The sequence below is a fragment of the Pezoporus flaviventris genome, unplaced genomic scaffold (genome assembly GCF_033815535.1).
Source record: "Pezoporus flaviventris isolate CSIRO_AGI_PZ_B2104156 unplaced genomic scaffold, CSIRO_AGI_Pfla_v1 ptg000006l, whole genome shotgun sequence".
Classification (NCBI taxonomy): domain Eukaryota; kingdom Metazoa; phylum Chordata; class Aves; order Psittaciformes; family Psittacidae; genus Pezoporus; species Pezoporus flaviventris.
Window position 1 is genome coordinate 4,593,750 of NW_026892554.1, and position 17,061 is coordinate 4,610,810.

At 43.6% G+C, this 17,061-nt stretch overlaps 1 protein-coding gene and 2 long non-coding RNA genes across 3 annotated transcripts in view; 2 read left to right on the forward strand and 1 right to left on the reverse strand.

Moving 5' to 3' along the window:
* The window catches only part of LOC133265836 (uncharacterized), a 105,167-nt gene extending 104,120 nt beyond the window's left edge, over window positions 1-1,047 (forward strand). The window contains exon 6 of the long non-coding RNA XR_009742132.1: window positions 796-1,047. This is a non-coding gene — a long non-coding RNA (uncharacterized LOC133265836). The remainder of the gene's footprint in view (window positions 1-795) is intronic.
* A 357-nt stretch (window positions 1,048-1,404) lies between these two features.
* ARRDC4 (arrestin domain containing 4) lies at window positions 1,405-10,571 on the reverse strand. Its single transcript, XM_061446709.1, has 8 exons — window positions 10,044-10,571; window positions 8,886-8,952; window positions 8,451-8,598; window positions 6,555-6,657; window positions 5,609-5,865; window positions 4,883-5,045; window positions 4,202-4,356; window positions 1,405-4,086 (listed from the first exon to the last, which is right to left on the reverse strand). Exons 1-8 carry the CDS (start codon window positions 10,387-10,389, stop codon window positions 4,030-4,032), a joined length of 1,296 nt encoding a protein of 431 aa, XP_061302693.1. The 5' UTR covers window positions 10,390-10,571; the 3' UTR covers window positions 1,405-4,029.
* Window positions 10,572-11,106: 535 nt separating this feature from the next.
* Window positions 11,107-17,061, forward strand: part of LOC133265833 (uncharacterized) — a 40,816-nt gene continuing 34,861 nt past the window's right edge. Inside the window, exon 1 of the long non-coding RNA XR_009742127.1 lies at window positions 11,107-11,791. This is a non-coding gene — a long non-coding RNA (uncharacterized LOC133265833). The remainder of the gene's footprint in view (window positions 11,792-17,061) is intronic.

Below are 17,061 nucleotides of genomic sequence, written 5' to 3' on the forward strand. Positions count from 1 at the left end.
TAACATGGTGATGTTCTAGTACAGCTTTTGTGTACTTTCATTTAAGATCACTAGGTTAGGAATTATGACCACTACATAGTTTAGAATGAATCTATGCTACACAGAAAGTTTTAATATTTAAAGTGAATGACTGGGTTCATCACAGACCTAGTTAGCTCTTTGTGTAGTAGCCTCTACTATCCATCCACGATGATGTTAACATGCCATATAATCAGCTTTAGAAAATGCAGGAGTTGGTTTCTGTGTTCCTGTGCTCATTCATTCCCCTAAGGAGAGCACTGACAATCAGAGGAATTTTACTGGAAAACAGGCATTTCTACAGCAGATTTTTTGGGGGGATTGTAGAGCAGTTGACTGTCTTCATATCTACTTTGGCTGCAAATTACACTGCACAAACGCTTCTTTCTTTATATACAGCAGAGATTTTACAGAATGAGCTCAATGCTTTCTTTCAGTGTTCAAATCTGGCGGTAAAGCTGTGGAACATGCCCTGGGAGTTGATTAAGTGAGAGCTCTTCCTCTGCAAGTTGTGTTCCCATGCAAATATCAGCAGTACTGGAGCTGCGAACACAAGCCTGCAGTACCTGCTCTGTCCCTGTGGCAGAGCACAGCATTTACTGCTTGTGTAAAGACTAAATGTATTTTTAAGGACAATTAATTTCCTTATGAAACTTAAAAGCGGATGAAGCGGAATTGAGACCATGAACTTAGCAATACGGTATTTTAGCATCATTGAGTAAGAGACCTTTTACCAGTTCAAGACCAGAATTTGATGTTCAGCATTTTCCTTTCTAGGAGTTACGACCCATTCTGCAGGAGCCAGGGCCTGAACAGCATCTCCACCTGGATTTTCCAAGGTTTCTTGTCTTGAAAGTGGAATCAGGAAGAAGATCTTTGGGAGGCAGGACCCTGACAGAGATTTCATCATTTCATTTATGGCTTCAGTGAGCTGTGTGGTAGGTACAGTTTGTCTGGTGTCCCACAGTGGCAGGTACACTGCCTTAGTCATTCTGTACTATGGTTGTAAGGTTGTTCTGATGTACTTAAATCAATCAAGTACACTGTGAAGATAATCTTGTTTAAAGGAAACCCAATCAAATACCCTGTAAGATTAATACACAAAATGAGAAATCCAGTTAGAGCACATCCTGCCACTTCAATCATTATGGGCACTATTCCCACAGGTAGGTCCTGTCTGGTATACAGGAACTGTAAGTGGAAGGACAGGTTTGATAGATCTGTTCCAATTCTTGGTTATGGATAGTTCAAGAACCTAAAGCAGTGACTGAGAAAGGCAAAGCTCCCAGATCAGGAAGGAATGAGCTCAGCTGGTAGAAGACAAGTATTTCTTGACACTGCAGCCATTTAGCCTAGAGATACGGGACCAGAGATGAAGAGCACAAGGCAGGTTTGACACTTTTATTAACAAAGAGCCCATAGGGCTCAGTCATTAGTACAAAATACAATCATGTTCCTGTAGGTTAAACAGCTTTTGTTTTTCTTATTTTTTCATTTTGTCTCTTTTAAACTGTTTCACAGTTATCAAAACAAAGCCCCTGCATATTGAACTTATTGTGCAAACAGTAATTATTTTAAGGATCAATTTCTGCACTAAGCCAAGTGTCAGAGAGCAGAACTTAATCTTGTTGTCACCCCTCCTTTGAAGGGCAACGTGTGCTTCCTAAGAAACACATTCTAGTTGTCTTTATTTTTTTGCAGCAAACAATCTAAGGCCACAGTTTATCTGCAAATAATACAAAACAACTCAAAGATTTTAAGGGGAAAAGGGGGAAAGCACATCTTTACCCTTCATGCTCTTGTTTGCTTGACCATGTTTATCCCAGGTAGCACACACCACCTATCAGGTGTTTCAGTCCAAAGAAGCACCTAATGTTCTTTAAGCCAATATTTGGAATTATTAACATGCAAATTAATACACAGCCACATGACTTCCCAAATAACTATAATGGTATCTGTTTAAGGAGAATACGCTTGTTCCCTTTCCAGGTGATGTGAGTGGGAATCCTGCACTGATTGTATGGGCACGCCATCATGAACTCAAAGGCATGAGATCTGATCTCGAGACTTAAGGTAAATACTGATCTTTAGAGTGACCTTTCTAACACGTGTACTCCCATTTTGGTTAAAGCTGCATCTGCTGTAGAGGACAATACTTAAAGTTGCACATGAAAACAGTAACTGCAGTATGAGTTTGGAAACGTGCATCTCAGCGTGTCTTTTACACTGGTGCAAAAGTGACTTGAGGTGAAGTGCTAGGAATCAGACAGTGTATGAAGGTATACTAAGAGACCCAACGTATGTATCTGTGTGTGCCTGTAGAAAATCCCTGCTTCTGAAATGAAGCTAGATTTAATAGAAAAAACATTTAAACTTGTTTAAGCTGCAGTTATTGGTGAAGCTAAGGAAACTCAGTTACTATTCTTGCAGTTACCAAAAAGCACAATGTTTCACCACATGAAGTACCGGGTTTTGACCCCAAACCTTTGTGTAAGACACATGGAATAGTTTGAGTAGTTCAAAATCCCCTGTAATTTCAACACTTGACTGTAAACTCGCGGATCAAGAATGCTGTGTTTCTACTCCTTTAAGTGATCTCTTGATGGTGCCGTAACTTATCCCAGTTGATGCTTGGCAGGAAGCAAACATTCTACTTTTAATGAAGGCAGCAGAAGGGCTTGGTAAAATGCTGTGCCTTCACCCTTAGCAGCAACAAACTCTCACTGTTCTAAATGACCTGAGGAAGAAAACATTAAAATATTGCACCAAAACAAAATAAAACAGCAAAAACAAACAAGGAAACACACTAACAAAACCCAGTATGGATAGCGGAGGACCAGTGCAGCCCTGACAATGGATCTCTAGACAAAAATGCAGGAGGAATGAAAAGCTTTGTGCCATTCCCAGAGGATTTTGTTCCCCTGATGTCTGCTTTCACTTCAGTTATAAGCTATGTCTATTCTGGGTATATTTACACCTCTCCCTACGCCTCCTATCTCAGTCACTAACCACAGAAACCATTTAGGGTCCTGTTGAGAACCTTGAAGTATACTGGAGCTGTAGCAAGACTTGTTTTGGTCTCGAATCTGACCATAAGTAAATATCCAAAACAGAGGTAGGCTTATAAAGGCTTCTGAATAAATAAGTATTGTCCATTTTGCTAATATACCTGCTCTTGGCGAAAGGCTTCTCCCTTGCCATGCTTCCCCTCGTCATGCTATCCATAGGCTTAAGATGCAGAAAAAGAACTCACAGTAGAAGAGGCTAGAATAATTCCCTTAAGAAATCCCTTGAAAGAAAGCATAGTGCATAAGCTCTTATTGAAGTTCCATTTTCTTTTGCATACTTTCGTCTTTCATTCAATACACGGCTGCCTTCATAATATTGCGTATAGCTATTCTGTCATCCATGATGTCTTTAGGATCATTATGAATGATGAAATAGTACCACTTGGCAGTTGTTAGAAGGCCAGGTTCTCATGAAATACAAAGTTAAGCTAGAGCGAAGACTTCACTCCATGATTTAGTAGTGTTCCTTTCTTGGATGCAGACAGTGCACAACTGAAGCCCCTTGAACACTGGATTCTTTTGGAAATGTTTTCTCACCCACATTCTGTCCAACAACGTAAGTTCTTCTAAGGAAGTTCACAACATAATGATGTAAATTCTTCCAAAGTGTTCCAAACAAAACATTCTCTCTTCAGAAGATGCTTGCATCTCCTCCTCATACTTTATGTATATCCACTCTTCAGAAAGCTTTCGGTATTTTCAGGTACTCCTTGAATATCCCAAGCAGAGCTGCTCCCACAATATCCTCTGTGCAGACTAATCCAGCAGATTCTCTTCCATCACCAGACATGCTCATACCTCCCCTCTCCATTGTCCTTTGCCTTTCTTGCAGATAAACTTAAGTTTTGGAAAAGAAAACTGTTTCCTTTTTAGCTGCACTATCAGCTTAAGCAGCAAAAAGATTTAAGACATTCATCACAACAGTACTCATTACAAATCCTCTTCAGAGCATGAATGAAACGGGCTGAATTTCTTCTACATCAGTTGGATGTGGATCAATCTACAGAAAGAAGAAAGGCCACAATTACTGCCTGTAACATTTGCATTTCTTTATACAGGGTTGGCTTTTTTTTGCCATCTGACAATAAAACAGCACCTGCTGTTTATTTTTTTACCTCAGAATAAAGAGGTGGAGGCTGAAACCGGAACTCTTGTATGTAAGCAAAGACAGGACAACACAATTGTTCCTCACAGTCTATTGGTGGTGGATAAGCAGGAACATGTCTGGAGAACTCTTCCTCAGACACTACATCAGCATAATTTGGTGGTGCTGAAACACAAGAGATGCTACTGTCAGATTTCAGACTATTCATTCACGGCGATACAACAGATTACAGCATCCTAGACCATGAAAACTGTATTAAATATTCAACTATTATCAAATTGTATGAAGTGCACTATACTCATAAATAACTAGAACTATGTTTTTAGTAAGCTTAGGTGATTCAGCAGGAATACTACAGATGCTCTTAGGGCTACTCCAGCAACAAAATGTGTTCTATCATGATATATTCAGCAATGATTAACTTTAAGGCTCTACCTCCAACACAGAATTCCCACTATCAGAAGTTAGTTACTTCAAGACTCAGCTAATAGATAGGGGTAAAGAGAGACTTAAAAAAAGCTGGAGTTAGATCTTCACCCATCCTTCTGGATCTTGACTTAGATTTATGTGCCTCACTTCCGCTGAGTCATAGTTTAATGGCCTACATCTCTAGTAGTGCCTTTAAACTGCACTGCTACCCTTCCACATAGACAGTGCTGTGCTGTATTACAAATATTTCAATAGGTGTTACCTTCAGGGTGTTCTGGCATGGTCAGTGCCAGCCAACTCATATCCATACTAAACTGGCTGGTAATGCTGGAGTTTCTGCTTGAAAATCCAATACATGGAATAGTGCCAATCACCAGAGGCATTTCAATCATCAGTTTCTTAGCACCAGGAATATGGATATACACCTATGTGACAACCCCCAAATGAAAGAAGAAAAACATCATGAGACCCAACTGAATTGCTGCTCCTAGAAGCTGCCCTACTGCCCTATGCTGCAGATTGCTTAGAAATCAGGGTTTTCTCCTCTCGGCTATGTTTAGCTGATACTCCAGCAGCTCTCCTTATTTTCCAGCAACTTCCTTCTTTCTGTACCTTGTCTCTAGGTAGCATTAAAAAAAAACACAAGAAAGGTTGACAAAAATAATTATGTACTTGACTTTCAGTTCTATCCTCCCACTTCTGAATCAAATCACTAGAGGAACCCACTCAGCTTGAACTACTTTCCTCTAATAACCTCTGCAGGTCTTAAACTAAGCTGCTTCTTTCTCAGAAAGATTCTTCCACTTGACCCATTATCCCTATCTTTCCATTTCAGAATCTGTTCTTGATCTTCAGTCCCTCACTTCTATGGTGTATGATATTTATTGTTGTTCCTAAATTCAAACTCTTAACAGTTGCTCTGTAAATTCTTCTATCCCCAACTCAATAGTCAAGAATATGCACATTTGTAATAAAAAGCCATACTTACAGCTAATGAATATTCTACTCTAATAATACAGCAGTCAAGTATAGAGGGGGATACAGGTGGGATTTTCAGAGTTTTCCCATTCCAGGTATCTGTACTCCCAGAGGCAATGTGGTTTCCTCGGACATTGGCAACCATCTGACGGAAGGTTTTTGTCTTCCCACTGGCCAGGTAAGTTTGTGTTTGGAAAATGGCAGCTTTTGGAACAATCAAACGAGAGGAACAGTTCTCAATTTCTGCATAGATTGGAATGGCTTCCCCTTCAAGACAGAGAAAGTTCAGTGAATAATTTGTATTTACCAACTTTCCTCTGGGAGTATCAAAGCATGTTATGCAGCACGTACATCATCTGCAATGTTATGAGAACAATACTTGTTAGTTTCCTCAAGCTAGGCTTATTTTTTTTGCTGCAGAGTGGTATCCAGGCAGAACTACAGCCACCTACTACATTTTATATATAAACAATGATTAATTTTGAAACATTAAGCATAATATGAAGCAGCTATAAAAACTTTATTGCAAAATTACATGCCAATCTTCCTCTTACACAGTACTAACTGAATTTCAGAATGCTTTATTTCCTCAATGTAGCTCATGTTACCAAGATCACAAAGAAGCTGGTTAAGCTCATTCTTACAGAAGTGTAAACCTATACAAACAGGACATAAACACCTGATTATGTCCCCGGTTAAGTATTTTATCCCAAATTAAAGCCTTTTGTTGTTCTTTACACTCAAAAGTACATGGCTCTTCCATAACATTACTAACAGGAGACTTCCTTTCAAATAGTATTCTCAAAGGGAGAGTAAGGGGAAAGGCAAGATGATTTTTGTTAAAGCAAGTTCACATAGATTTCAGTTTACTACCTACTAAACAGAACTATTATTTTAGCTATAGTGTTGGCTTTCAGAGATTAAAAAACCCTATGAGATATAATAACTACTCTTACCATTACAGTATCCCTTCCTCTCAATTTTGGCACTGAGAGACACTGGCCCAGAAGTGAAAAACCAACAGCCAACCATCTTCTCCTGACTTCTTAGAACAGGTGTCTATAAAATATAGAGTATTTTTCATTTAGGGCATGAAGCTACCAATCACTTGGAGTTATGCATCTCGATCACTGCAGTCTAGCCCTAAAATCCACTGCATTTGACTTGCTGTATTACTCAATGCACTGGAGTTTTGCCACCAGAAAGTGGAACCAGGGTTTGACTGTCTGAATATATGACTATTTTAGAATCCCAGTCTGCATTTAGACCCCACCAACTGTGTAACACAGAGAGCAATGGAATGTAATCTGGCTTCAGAAAGCTTGATTTAGCCAGTTCTACAGGTGTGACTTTTTAAAGGGCTAATGGAGTACTGCAGTATTTATGCCCTTGTTCCTCAATGCAGAAGAATGCAGAATTAACTTCAGCTGCAAGCAACTAATAGTTAAGCAGGTGAATTGTTTTTACCGTTGTATCCTTCAGAAGAAAGGATAAATGCAGACACACCAGGTTAAGGTGATGCATCTTCATAACTTGCAAGCCACATAACCCCCCAAAAATTTAGGCTCATGACAAAAACCAGCTTAATTATCCCTGGAGGATGGTCACATTAAAAATATACAGTGTAAATGTCATATAATTAAAATAAACTTATAAATGCACATGTCAGGGTCCAAAGTAGCATTCAAGCTACTTATTTACTGGCACTGGTGCCCAGTCAATAGAATTATGAAGTTCAAGAAGAATGTGTGATACTTTGCACTTCTTTTGGTGGTAGCCTTCATTAAGACAGGCACTGCCTACTTTACATGCCCCATAGCCCTCTCCTGTGCAGTAACCAGTAGTCTACTCTATCCTCACTGTATCTGGATGTGCTGTCTTCACACTCCTAACATACAGTGTTGAGTATAAAGACTGTATTTGCTTGCAGATGTCACAGCCAAAATAGTTCTCCAAGTTCTCTCTAAAGATTAAAATGTAAGCATATAAAGAGGGAAAAAAAGACCCTGCTCAAAACATCTCTTAGCTACACTCACGTCATGATGAAATGTTAAAATTATCCTAGCATTTTAAATAAAATAGAAATTACTCATTCATATTTAAATGAATAACCATTTAGATCCAGTTGCTATCATGAAAGTGCAAGGTATAATTTTATATTATTTTCATAATATGGGTTGAGATAAAAGAATCCAGCTCATTAGCTTCCATCTTGCCTATTTTCTCATTACTTAATGCCTGATCTTTCTTATTACTCTACAGTATTTCTAGTGATTATTAGAAACTCAAAGCTATAATGTGGCCAAATCTGTCATAAGAAAATAACTGAAAAGATCTCTAAAGCAGCTGCATGCACACACTTAATGTTAGAAAACGACATGCAAAATGGAAGGATACGTAACATAATGGCCAGAGCATAAATGACAGGCTGGGCATGATTAATACTCTTCCGTAATTACTGTTCCTCAACCTACTATTATTGTAGAGTTTAGGACACTGCAGCCCTGTGAATGTAGTTGCTCTGGTAAGAGTAACTACTTTATGTTTGTGCATTATTATTATTAAGCCTTATTTATGCATCTGAAGCCTGCATAACTTTTTGGCAAGAGCGTCTCTGCCAGCAGGGATGTAATCAATGGTATTAAAAAAAACCCACTCTGTTTGCTATTCACACAACCTAAGATCATCTATTTATAGAGAAAAGCTTAGGGAGCTTATATGCTTTCAGAAGTCAGAAAATGACACTCCAGAATAACATGGAAATGGTTAGGCTGGATGTGAATGCTTCTTGGAAGGGATTTTTTTGCAGCTGGCTTTGGAGGGGGGAGGAGGAGTGGAGGGGACCCTCTTACCAATAAAGCTGGTGAGCTGACGTCGATATGGCTGATGACCTGAAGCTCTGCCTGCACGCTCTGGTCAGGTGCTGCAGGCCTCTCCAGTATTGCTTTCACATAGTACTCAATACTGCCATACTTCCCAGTAAAAGAGGTCACCAGAGGTCTGAAAAGAGCAGGCACAAAAGCAGAACTGTCAGTTTATCATTCAGTTCCAAGCACCAACACTTCCTGTGTACATAAATGTTTACCAGTTTACAGCTTGTGCTTTCAGGGCCTTAGGGAGACTGAAGCAAACGGGACTTGTCAGTGTGGTGGCTGATTAAGACAGACATATAAAGCTGATCTATCAGTTTGCTATTAAAAAAAGCTGCAAGTCCAGTGACATTCAGCTAGTGTTCCACAACAAGCAGCGTCCAGCACAACCCCTCCAGGGTGGATTGTTTAACTTACTCTTGAGGGAGTTGAAAGCTGAACGGAAATTCATGTCTTCCATCGAGAAGAACTAAGCTTTCCTCACCTGTAGGGTAAAAATGAGTGGTATGTTTTAGTTATTCCATAAATAGCAGAACAAAGCAGACCCTATTATAAATTATTTATGTATAAAAACACCCAGATGCGAGGGACTAGGAGAAGTTCTAATTGATCCCAGTGGGTTCTGGATTGGAGCCCATGCTTTATTTATGCTGGGATGCAATCTCAATGGAAAAATCAAGGAAACATGGAGACCTTGAGTTTCAGTTCAGGACTTCTGCCAATTTCTAATCCAAAATGGCTTCTGGAAAGCATAAAGTAAGTTTCTTTTCCTTTCCAGCAGGAGGGCCATTAATCTGCTTTCGAAATTAACAATCGAACTAATTTTTGTGCTAAAAAGCTGCAATTTGAGGTCAGTATTATGAAATACTATTAATATACATAGTCTTAATATATTCTACTGCTTCACTAGTTTTAAAGGTCTACATTTATTTTTCCCACAGATAAAACTCGAGCTGCATTTCACCCTTACGGAATGAAACACCATTTCCCCGTGATTCTTCATTGCTGCCGTAGTACTGCAGTGTCTAAGTGACAGCTCTGCCAGCTGGAGACTCATCAACAGAGAGCCTCTGCTTTCCTAAGCCAGTGCAAAGGAAGGCCGAAGGCTTCGAGGGGCTTCCACAGGTACCTTCCCTGATGGTGCTGACAGAGTACAGCGAGAACGAAGGTGCCCGATGTCATTTATAAAAGGGCAAACCGCGGCAGAAAACCCAACAGAGCGAGGAAACTCCGAGCTCCAGCTCTCGTTCCAGCCCTGTCCTGCGTGTCCCAGCCTTTTGCACAAAGCTGGGGTGAGTCCTGGCTCTACACGTGAAGGCTGCGGTGCGGGAACGCTGTCCCGGTGGCCGGGCACTGCCTGGGCCTCCCGCCGTTCCTCAGCACCAGGCCCGGTGCCAGGTTCTCCCCGCAGCACGTTTCAACCCCCGAGCACGCCCCCGCTCCGGTAAAGCAGCCGAGCCCCCCCGCGGCCCTACCGCCTTCCTCCTTAAGGGGGGCGCCCGCCCTCCAGTCCCACCCCCGCTGCGGCGGCCGGGCGGGAGCATCCCCGCAGGGCCCGACCCGCGCCCCCCTCACCTTCGGGTGGGTCCCGCAGGAGGCTCTGCCGGATGTCCAGGTACCGCACCTCCGCCTCCCGCCGCGGCCCCGGGCCCGGCGCCCTCACCGCCACCCCCCAGGTTCCCGCCCCGGGGACAGCGCCTGAGCTCTCGCTCCAAGCGACGCGAGCCCGGCCCGCGGCCTCCAGGCGCAGCCCGCGGAGCGGCAGCGGGCCCGCCAGCTCCAGCAGCACCTGCCCGGACACCGTGTCCCCGCTGCAGTAGCCGCCGCCGCCGCCTCGCCGGGCCTCGTCCTCCAGCACCAGGGCCAGCGTTTTCACCGCCCCGCCGGCCCCGGGGCCCTGGCCCGGCCCGGCCGCCGCCATCGCTCCCCGGCTCGGGGGAAGCCTGCGGCCGCCCTCGACGATTGCTTTAAAACCCGCCCGTCTCCGCCAGCGCCCGCAGCGGAAAGTCCCGCCTCGGCTCGCTCCTCATTGGCCGCTCCCCAGCTCCTCGCCCGACAATTCGCCGCGGGCTACCCCTGGCCCCCCTTCTCATTGGTTCCTCGGCGGGCTCACACTCCGTGTGCGTCACGCTGCGTGATCACCGCGGCGGAGCCAATCGGGTGCGGGAGGCCGCGCGTGGACAGAGCCTCCATTGGCAGGGCGGCCGCAGCTACCTGGGGAGAGGGCCAATGGCGCGGCACTGCCTCCACGTGCACAGCCTGTGGATAAACAGGCGGGGAAGGGGCGGGGCGGTGGCTGAGGGGAGGTGCGTTCGTGCTGTGCCTCGGCCCTTGTCATGGCGGCTGAGGGGCAGCTGGGGCGCCGCGGTCGTGCGGCCCGCGTTGGATTCGTTCTCAGCCTCTCCTCGCCGGCTGAGGATGTTAAACAGGGCCAAGCGGCGCGGTGCTGCCTTTCTCCCCCCCCCCCCTCCGGTTTGCCTGGCGTTACTTCAGGAGCGCCCTCAGCGGTGAGCGGGCTGTGGGGGTGCGGCCTGTCCTGGATCTCCCGGGCCCCGCTGTCACACCCACCGGTACCGAGTCGTTACGCACTTCGTAACCCAACCTGGTCAGAAGCTTGTTTCTACAGCCCTCTTCTTGTGATCATGTAGCTGATGGATATGCAGCGCTGACCACTGGTAGGCCCGAGCAGCATGGTGTAAGCCTGCCCATACAGATCCTCCATGGGTAATATTTGGAAGAGTTATCCACTGGAATTCGTGCAGAGTTCGCTGTTATTTTTACAAGTACAAGCTTAGGGAAACCCCCAGCGTCTATAGGAAGAGTGAGGAATGCACACATGTCACTAGGGGGGTACAGCCAGCTCTAGAAGCCCCAGGTCCAGCCAGAAGCCAATCTAACCCATGCTGCAACCTAAAAAGCTTTGCTTATACTGTACAGGTACTAAAATCAGTTTTGCTGTAGGAAGCGCCATGTTCTGCGATTGCCTGAGCTGGCTGTAGTGCATCCTCATGAAGGTGTGTGTGGTGAATGATCTTCGGTAGCAAAGGAGTCATTTCCCGGCCCAAGTCACCTGCTAGCTGCACCTTCCTGCATTCCTCCATCCCTCTGGAGCTCTGGAAAACACCAGCCTGCTGATCCCCGGCTGACTCAGGCAATTAGTAAAATTAGCAGAAATGGCTTCCAGAGTCAGAGCCTTGGCTTTTAAATAACTGACAAGAGAACGTCAGGCTTCCTCCGAATCCCTGCATGCCTTTGTGATACACTGCCCTGTGAAACACGGGCTCAGTTACTTCTGTGAAGAACTTGTCCTTGCCGAGAGCCAGGTAGGCCTTTTGAACACCTTTTGTTTGCTATGAGTTAATGCACTTTTCGGTGTTAATCAGTAATAACGTGGAGAGAAGTAATGTCATTACAGATGGGGTGAATTCGTAGGCTTTGTTTGGACTTTCGGTCATGGGTTCCCTGTTATAGTGAAGAATTATGTAACTAAAGAAAGCCGTTGTTTGAAGATTTAAAGAATTTTTGGATACTGGTATCCTTTTGTGCTTTTTGAAAGAGTTTTTTTAGACACTGCAAACCTTACATTACAGTTGGGAGTTGTGGTATATAAAATCATAGAATGGTTAGGGTTGGAAAGGCACTTAAGATTGTGCAATCTTATTTTATAGTTTAATTAAACCAGTACAGTTTGATGGCCTAGTTTTGCATAAATCTTTTCCTCATTTCCAGTTTTTTACATTAGCAAGTGTCAGGTTAGTTTTGTAGTCAGCAGAACATGCTTGGAGGTGCTTACTGGATATTTGCTTGTTTGCTAGATTTGCTTAGGTGCAATGTGTGTATGCAATTTCTTGCAGCTGATTTTGGAAGTATGATAAAGAGGGGAAAAAAACCCCAAACAAGACCAAACCAAACAACAAAATCCCATCCCTCCTTTTTTTGCTGTATGAATTAGATCCTGTATAAAAGTAATTGATTCTTTCCTGGTTTTATTTGACCATTCAGATGTTGCCTCCTGTTTATTCTTTGCAAGTGCAAATGAGGTAAATACGGAAATCAATAAACATGGGCAATTGCTTATGAAACAAAACATTATAGAGAATTAGTAAGAGTTGGGAGGCTTGAACAACTTGAACAATTAGCCTGTAGAGGACACAGTTAATAGGAACCCTGGGTCACAATCAGGTGGTACTTGTTTCAGGTGATTGTTCGCTCTTTAAAAGACTTTTTTTCAGCAGGATTCAAAGACCAGCACTTGTAGTTGTCAGGGATTGGTTTTCTCATCCACCTCTGAGAATATTTCTTGTGCATGAGGCATTTTAACTGACCAAGGCAGTAAAGTTGTAGCAGGAATGGTGGAAACTATCGCTATTTTAGTCTGTAACAAGCTGGAAGAAAAGAACAGGAGGTGAACACTCAGCTACAATGTGTGTGTGTGTGATGGGGTAGTTGTGTGTAGGTGTATGTGTGAAAGAGGAAGAGATACATTGACATGCTCAGTTGTATTTTTATTTTACTTACTTGCTACTTAATTCGGGACTGTATAAGAAAGAGCTGCCTGAAGAAGTTAATTAATACACAAGTTAGCCTGTAAGAGTAAAGAATACATAAAGAAGGGTCTCACTTGAGAGCATCCACAAATCTGTGAACAGCCATAATTACAGTCTTGAAGGTGAAGGAATCAGGAGAACATCTCCCTACAGCACCTGGTAATGTCCTGGCTCTGCTGGTTAATTTGTAAATGGCTGCTGGGGTGAGTTCGCTGAATTTAGATGGATCTGACAGTGTAAGTTTCTACATGTAAGTTTCTACATTTTTTTTAACTCATTTCAGTGCACATATTGAAAATAGGCTAACAGGTCTTGAACCTGCCAGAAGTGTTTTAAAAGTTAGCATATAGGTTCCAAGTTTCCACAGCAGGAAGGACCTGATACATAAATAACCATGTTTGAGGAACATGCAAGATACCAAGGTGTCTTAGCAACAGTGATCTCTGCCAAGGTCGTCTCTGTTTTTCAGGAATCCCAGCGGTGACTGGGAAGGAAGTGAAAAACTTGATCAGTATTTGCTGTCTTCCTCCTGCTTGAAGAGAACTGAGAGAGCTCTTAATCATGAGTCAGGCACCAGCACGAGGAGTTTGCCAACTAAGCCTTTCTGATCTTAAATCAATAGACTGTCAGTTTAGCGTGAACAGCTATTTCCGCTGCTGGAGGAGGACTTTGAGAAGTGTTTATGAGAGCTGCTAACAGCTAATTTACAAACTGGGTTTTATATTTGAGATTGCTGTACTATAACATCCGTTCAAGTGTCTTATCAAGTACCAAACACAACAGGCAAAAAAACAGTGACTGAGTTCAGTGGCGGAGCCATGAGATAGACTCTGCTCGGCAGTGAACAGCGTGTAAGCTCCATCGTGACCTTCCCTCTGCACAGTAGGGAGGGTTTGCCCATGTACCTTATACTTTAGCTGCAAATAGTTTCAACTACTTCATGTTACAAAGCGGTTGGGTGAGAGCAATGTTTACCTTGAAAACCCTGAGGGACTCTTAAGTTCCCTCACAATATAAGACCTTTTTTTCCCAGATATTCAGAAATCCTTTTTCTGGGTTTGTTTGTGGAATCAGGACAGGGAGGGATGTGAGATGATTCCTTTCTTCCCTATTTCCTGCCCTTTTATTGGTGCTGTCCTGAAAAAGCAGCCCTGGAGCGGGCTGTGAATTCTCCCTGGTGCTCCCAGTCAGCACAAGAAGGCAGCAAATGGCTATTGGTGACACTTGCTGTCACGTACACTCTTTTATTGCTTTTATTCTATTACCAGTAATTGAAAGGTCAGCCAAATTTTTCTTAGACAATTAAGTGACATTTACAGATAGGAGCTCTCAGGGAGCCAGAGGTGCTTTTCCAAGGGCTGCTGCAAACACGGTGCCCAGCTAGTCTGATGTGTCACTACTCCCAGTGTGTAAAACACCAGTAAGCAAATTTTTAAGATTCATGCTGTATGTGGTACATTGAGAAACACAAATATGAGATACAGGCCCAGGGATCTAAAGGCACAGGTTTTATCTGGGCAGGTGTTTGTTCACACAGCCCACCAGACAAAACACCTTCGTTTTGAAGGTCAGAAGACCAATCTTGTTATAAGGTTATGTCTGGAAATGGAAAACCACAAATGACAGTGGGATAGCTGATGTAGGAAATCTGAGGCAGAAGAAGGACAGAGGAGGAGTAGGTTGCACAAGGTTGATGACTGAGGCCCAAACTGTCAAGGCTCATGCACTGAGTTCTTGGTTCTTACAGCTGCCTACTACCCTATCCTTACCTTCCAAGGGGTGGGAAAAGTGTGTCTCATCCCTGTGTTGAGAGGCTGGGATGGAGGAAAAGGTAGTGGTGCAAACTGCAGGGGATTCTGTCTGCTTTCAGGAGCTGCACAGTGCCAGGACCTTCCCCCTCACCTCCAGATGGACACTCTTGTGAGGCGGTGGCAGCAAGCCTGCCCACAGGACAAGGGTCCCCCCACCAGATCCTAGACCAACACACTGGGATTGCATCCTGGTATCTGATGGACAATCATGTTGTTTCATGCACCAGTAAAGAAAACACTAGAGAGGTGTTGTTTGCTTAAATATTTATATAGTGAATGAGATTGCAGAATCTCTTTCTGCTCACATAAAAGTGGTCCAAATCAGTGCTCAGTTGGGCATCAGAGAACTGCTTCAGGGTGGCTTTGGATGTTTACAGCTATTGCAGGCTCTGCAAGGAGCGTGAGTAGAGAAAAATGGATGTGGTTAGAACATTGCTTCATCCTGGTGTCCCCTGAGGACAGAAAGATTTATCGGGGTTAGTGGTGCCTGCACGATTGGAGTGGCCTTCTGGAAGTGCTGCTGTGGAGGAAGAGCTTCCTACAATTGTAACGTGTACCCCTCTGCATTTCAGTGAGTGACTTCAAAGCAAGGTGGTCAGAAATACTCCTATAAATATCTGACACAGAGGGAGGATACAGATTTCTGTTGTTGAATCAACTCTGAAACAGAGGCTGCATTATTCATGTGTGGATCGTGGTTTGGTGTTCCAGCTCAAGGGAATGAATAGCCAGAAAGGGAAAGGGGAATTAGCAAATTCATTTGGGTTCTTAGTTATGTGCTGCTTTAGCTGGTTCTTGCTATGGGCTGTAATTTGAGGGTTTTGAGGGCTTTGTAAAGTGCCTTTTTGTTAATTTAAACTGAAAAATTTTGAACTTGGGATGAACCTGAATCTCATACCAGAAAATCTCACACTGAAGGGAAGTGCATGCCTGGATCTGAACACAACTTTTTGTAGAGCATTCCTGTAAACAGGAATGTGTGCCTTGTGGCCTTACCAGTTCACACCAAGCAAGTATTATCTCTGAGAAAATACGGATGGCACATCCAGAATCCTTGTGAAGATAGTTCCAAAAGTTGTAAACATATTTGCTGGACAGCATCTAGTTGTAGCAGTCACCCTTGTGGCTGTTTGGCTCTTGACATGGCCCAACAATGCCGTTAGCAGATGGAGAGGTGCTCCACATGGAGCTTTGTTTTTCACACCACCACTTCTGATGGCTGCTGTTGTTGCCTGGGCTTGAGAAAGGTATTACTTCAGCCGAAAGTGGAGGTAGTAGAATGCTTTATGCCAAAAGGGAATACAGGGTAAGAGTTATGATGGATGGAATGTGGAGTCAGCAGCCTGAGCTAACATGAGTGACTTGTAGGACCTGAAGCAGGTTGGATCGCAGCTGAGCTCTGTGGATGGGAACACATAATTTGACTTAAAACAGTGATATTTGGCTTTTACTGCTATTTCAGCATGATTTGGAATACAAACAGAGTATGTCCTTAAAAATGTGTTTGTGTTGTGAGATGCTTCCACTTGATGTCAGGTTGTTAGGTGTTATAAGAGAAAGGCTGATGTTAAGGAAGTTGTACAAATCCATTCAGATAGTCAACCTCCTATGGAGTAGCCACATGCTCCATGACGTGGAACCTCTTCCCTCATAACTCTGAGGGAGGGTTTGGAGTTTTGTAGTACCTGCCCAGAGTTAAGTCCACCTCCTCAAGTTAACCTGATATCACAAGCTTTCCTAAGTTTTCCTTGCATGCTTTTGCTTAAGCTTAAAGGCCAAGCCAGTATTTCAGGCATCATGTAACTGCAGTGCGTAGTACAGAGAGGAACAAATGAAAGCAGGGCACCGTCACTGATAAGGTGTGGGGAGGTGGGGTCTCCTCACATGCTGCTGTAAGAAATCAACTCTGGATGGCAGAAGGTGCCAAAAAAAGCAAATATACCCCAAAATAAGCCAGCTCCTTACAACCTTGCTCTAAAATCTGATGACCAGAATACCCTTGGACTTGTAGGCAAGGCATGTCACCAGGTCATCCAAGGATATTCTTGGTATCCCAGAGCACATGGAGCTCCTGCCTCCAGTGCTTTGGAGGGAGGTAGAACACCCCGGGAATGGAAGCTGACTGACAAATCTAGGGGAAAAAAATCCTCTTACATTTATGAGTAACCAGCTGATGCTGCAAGGCATGAAATCTGATTATAATTACTGTCTTAGGGTAGAGCTGCATCTTTTATG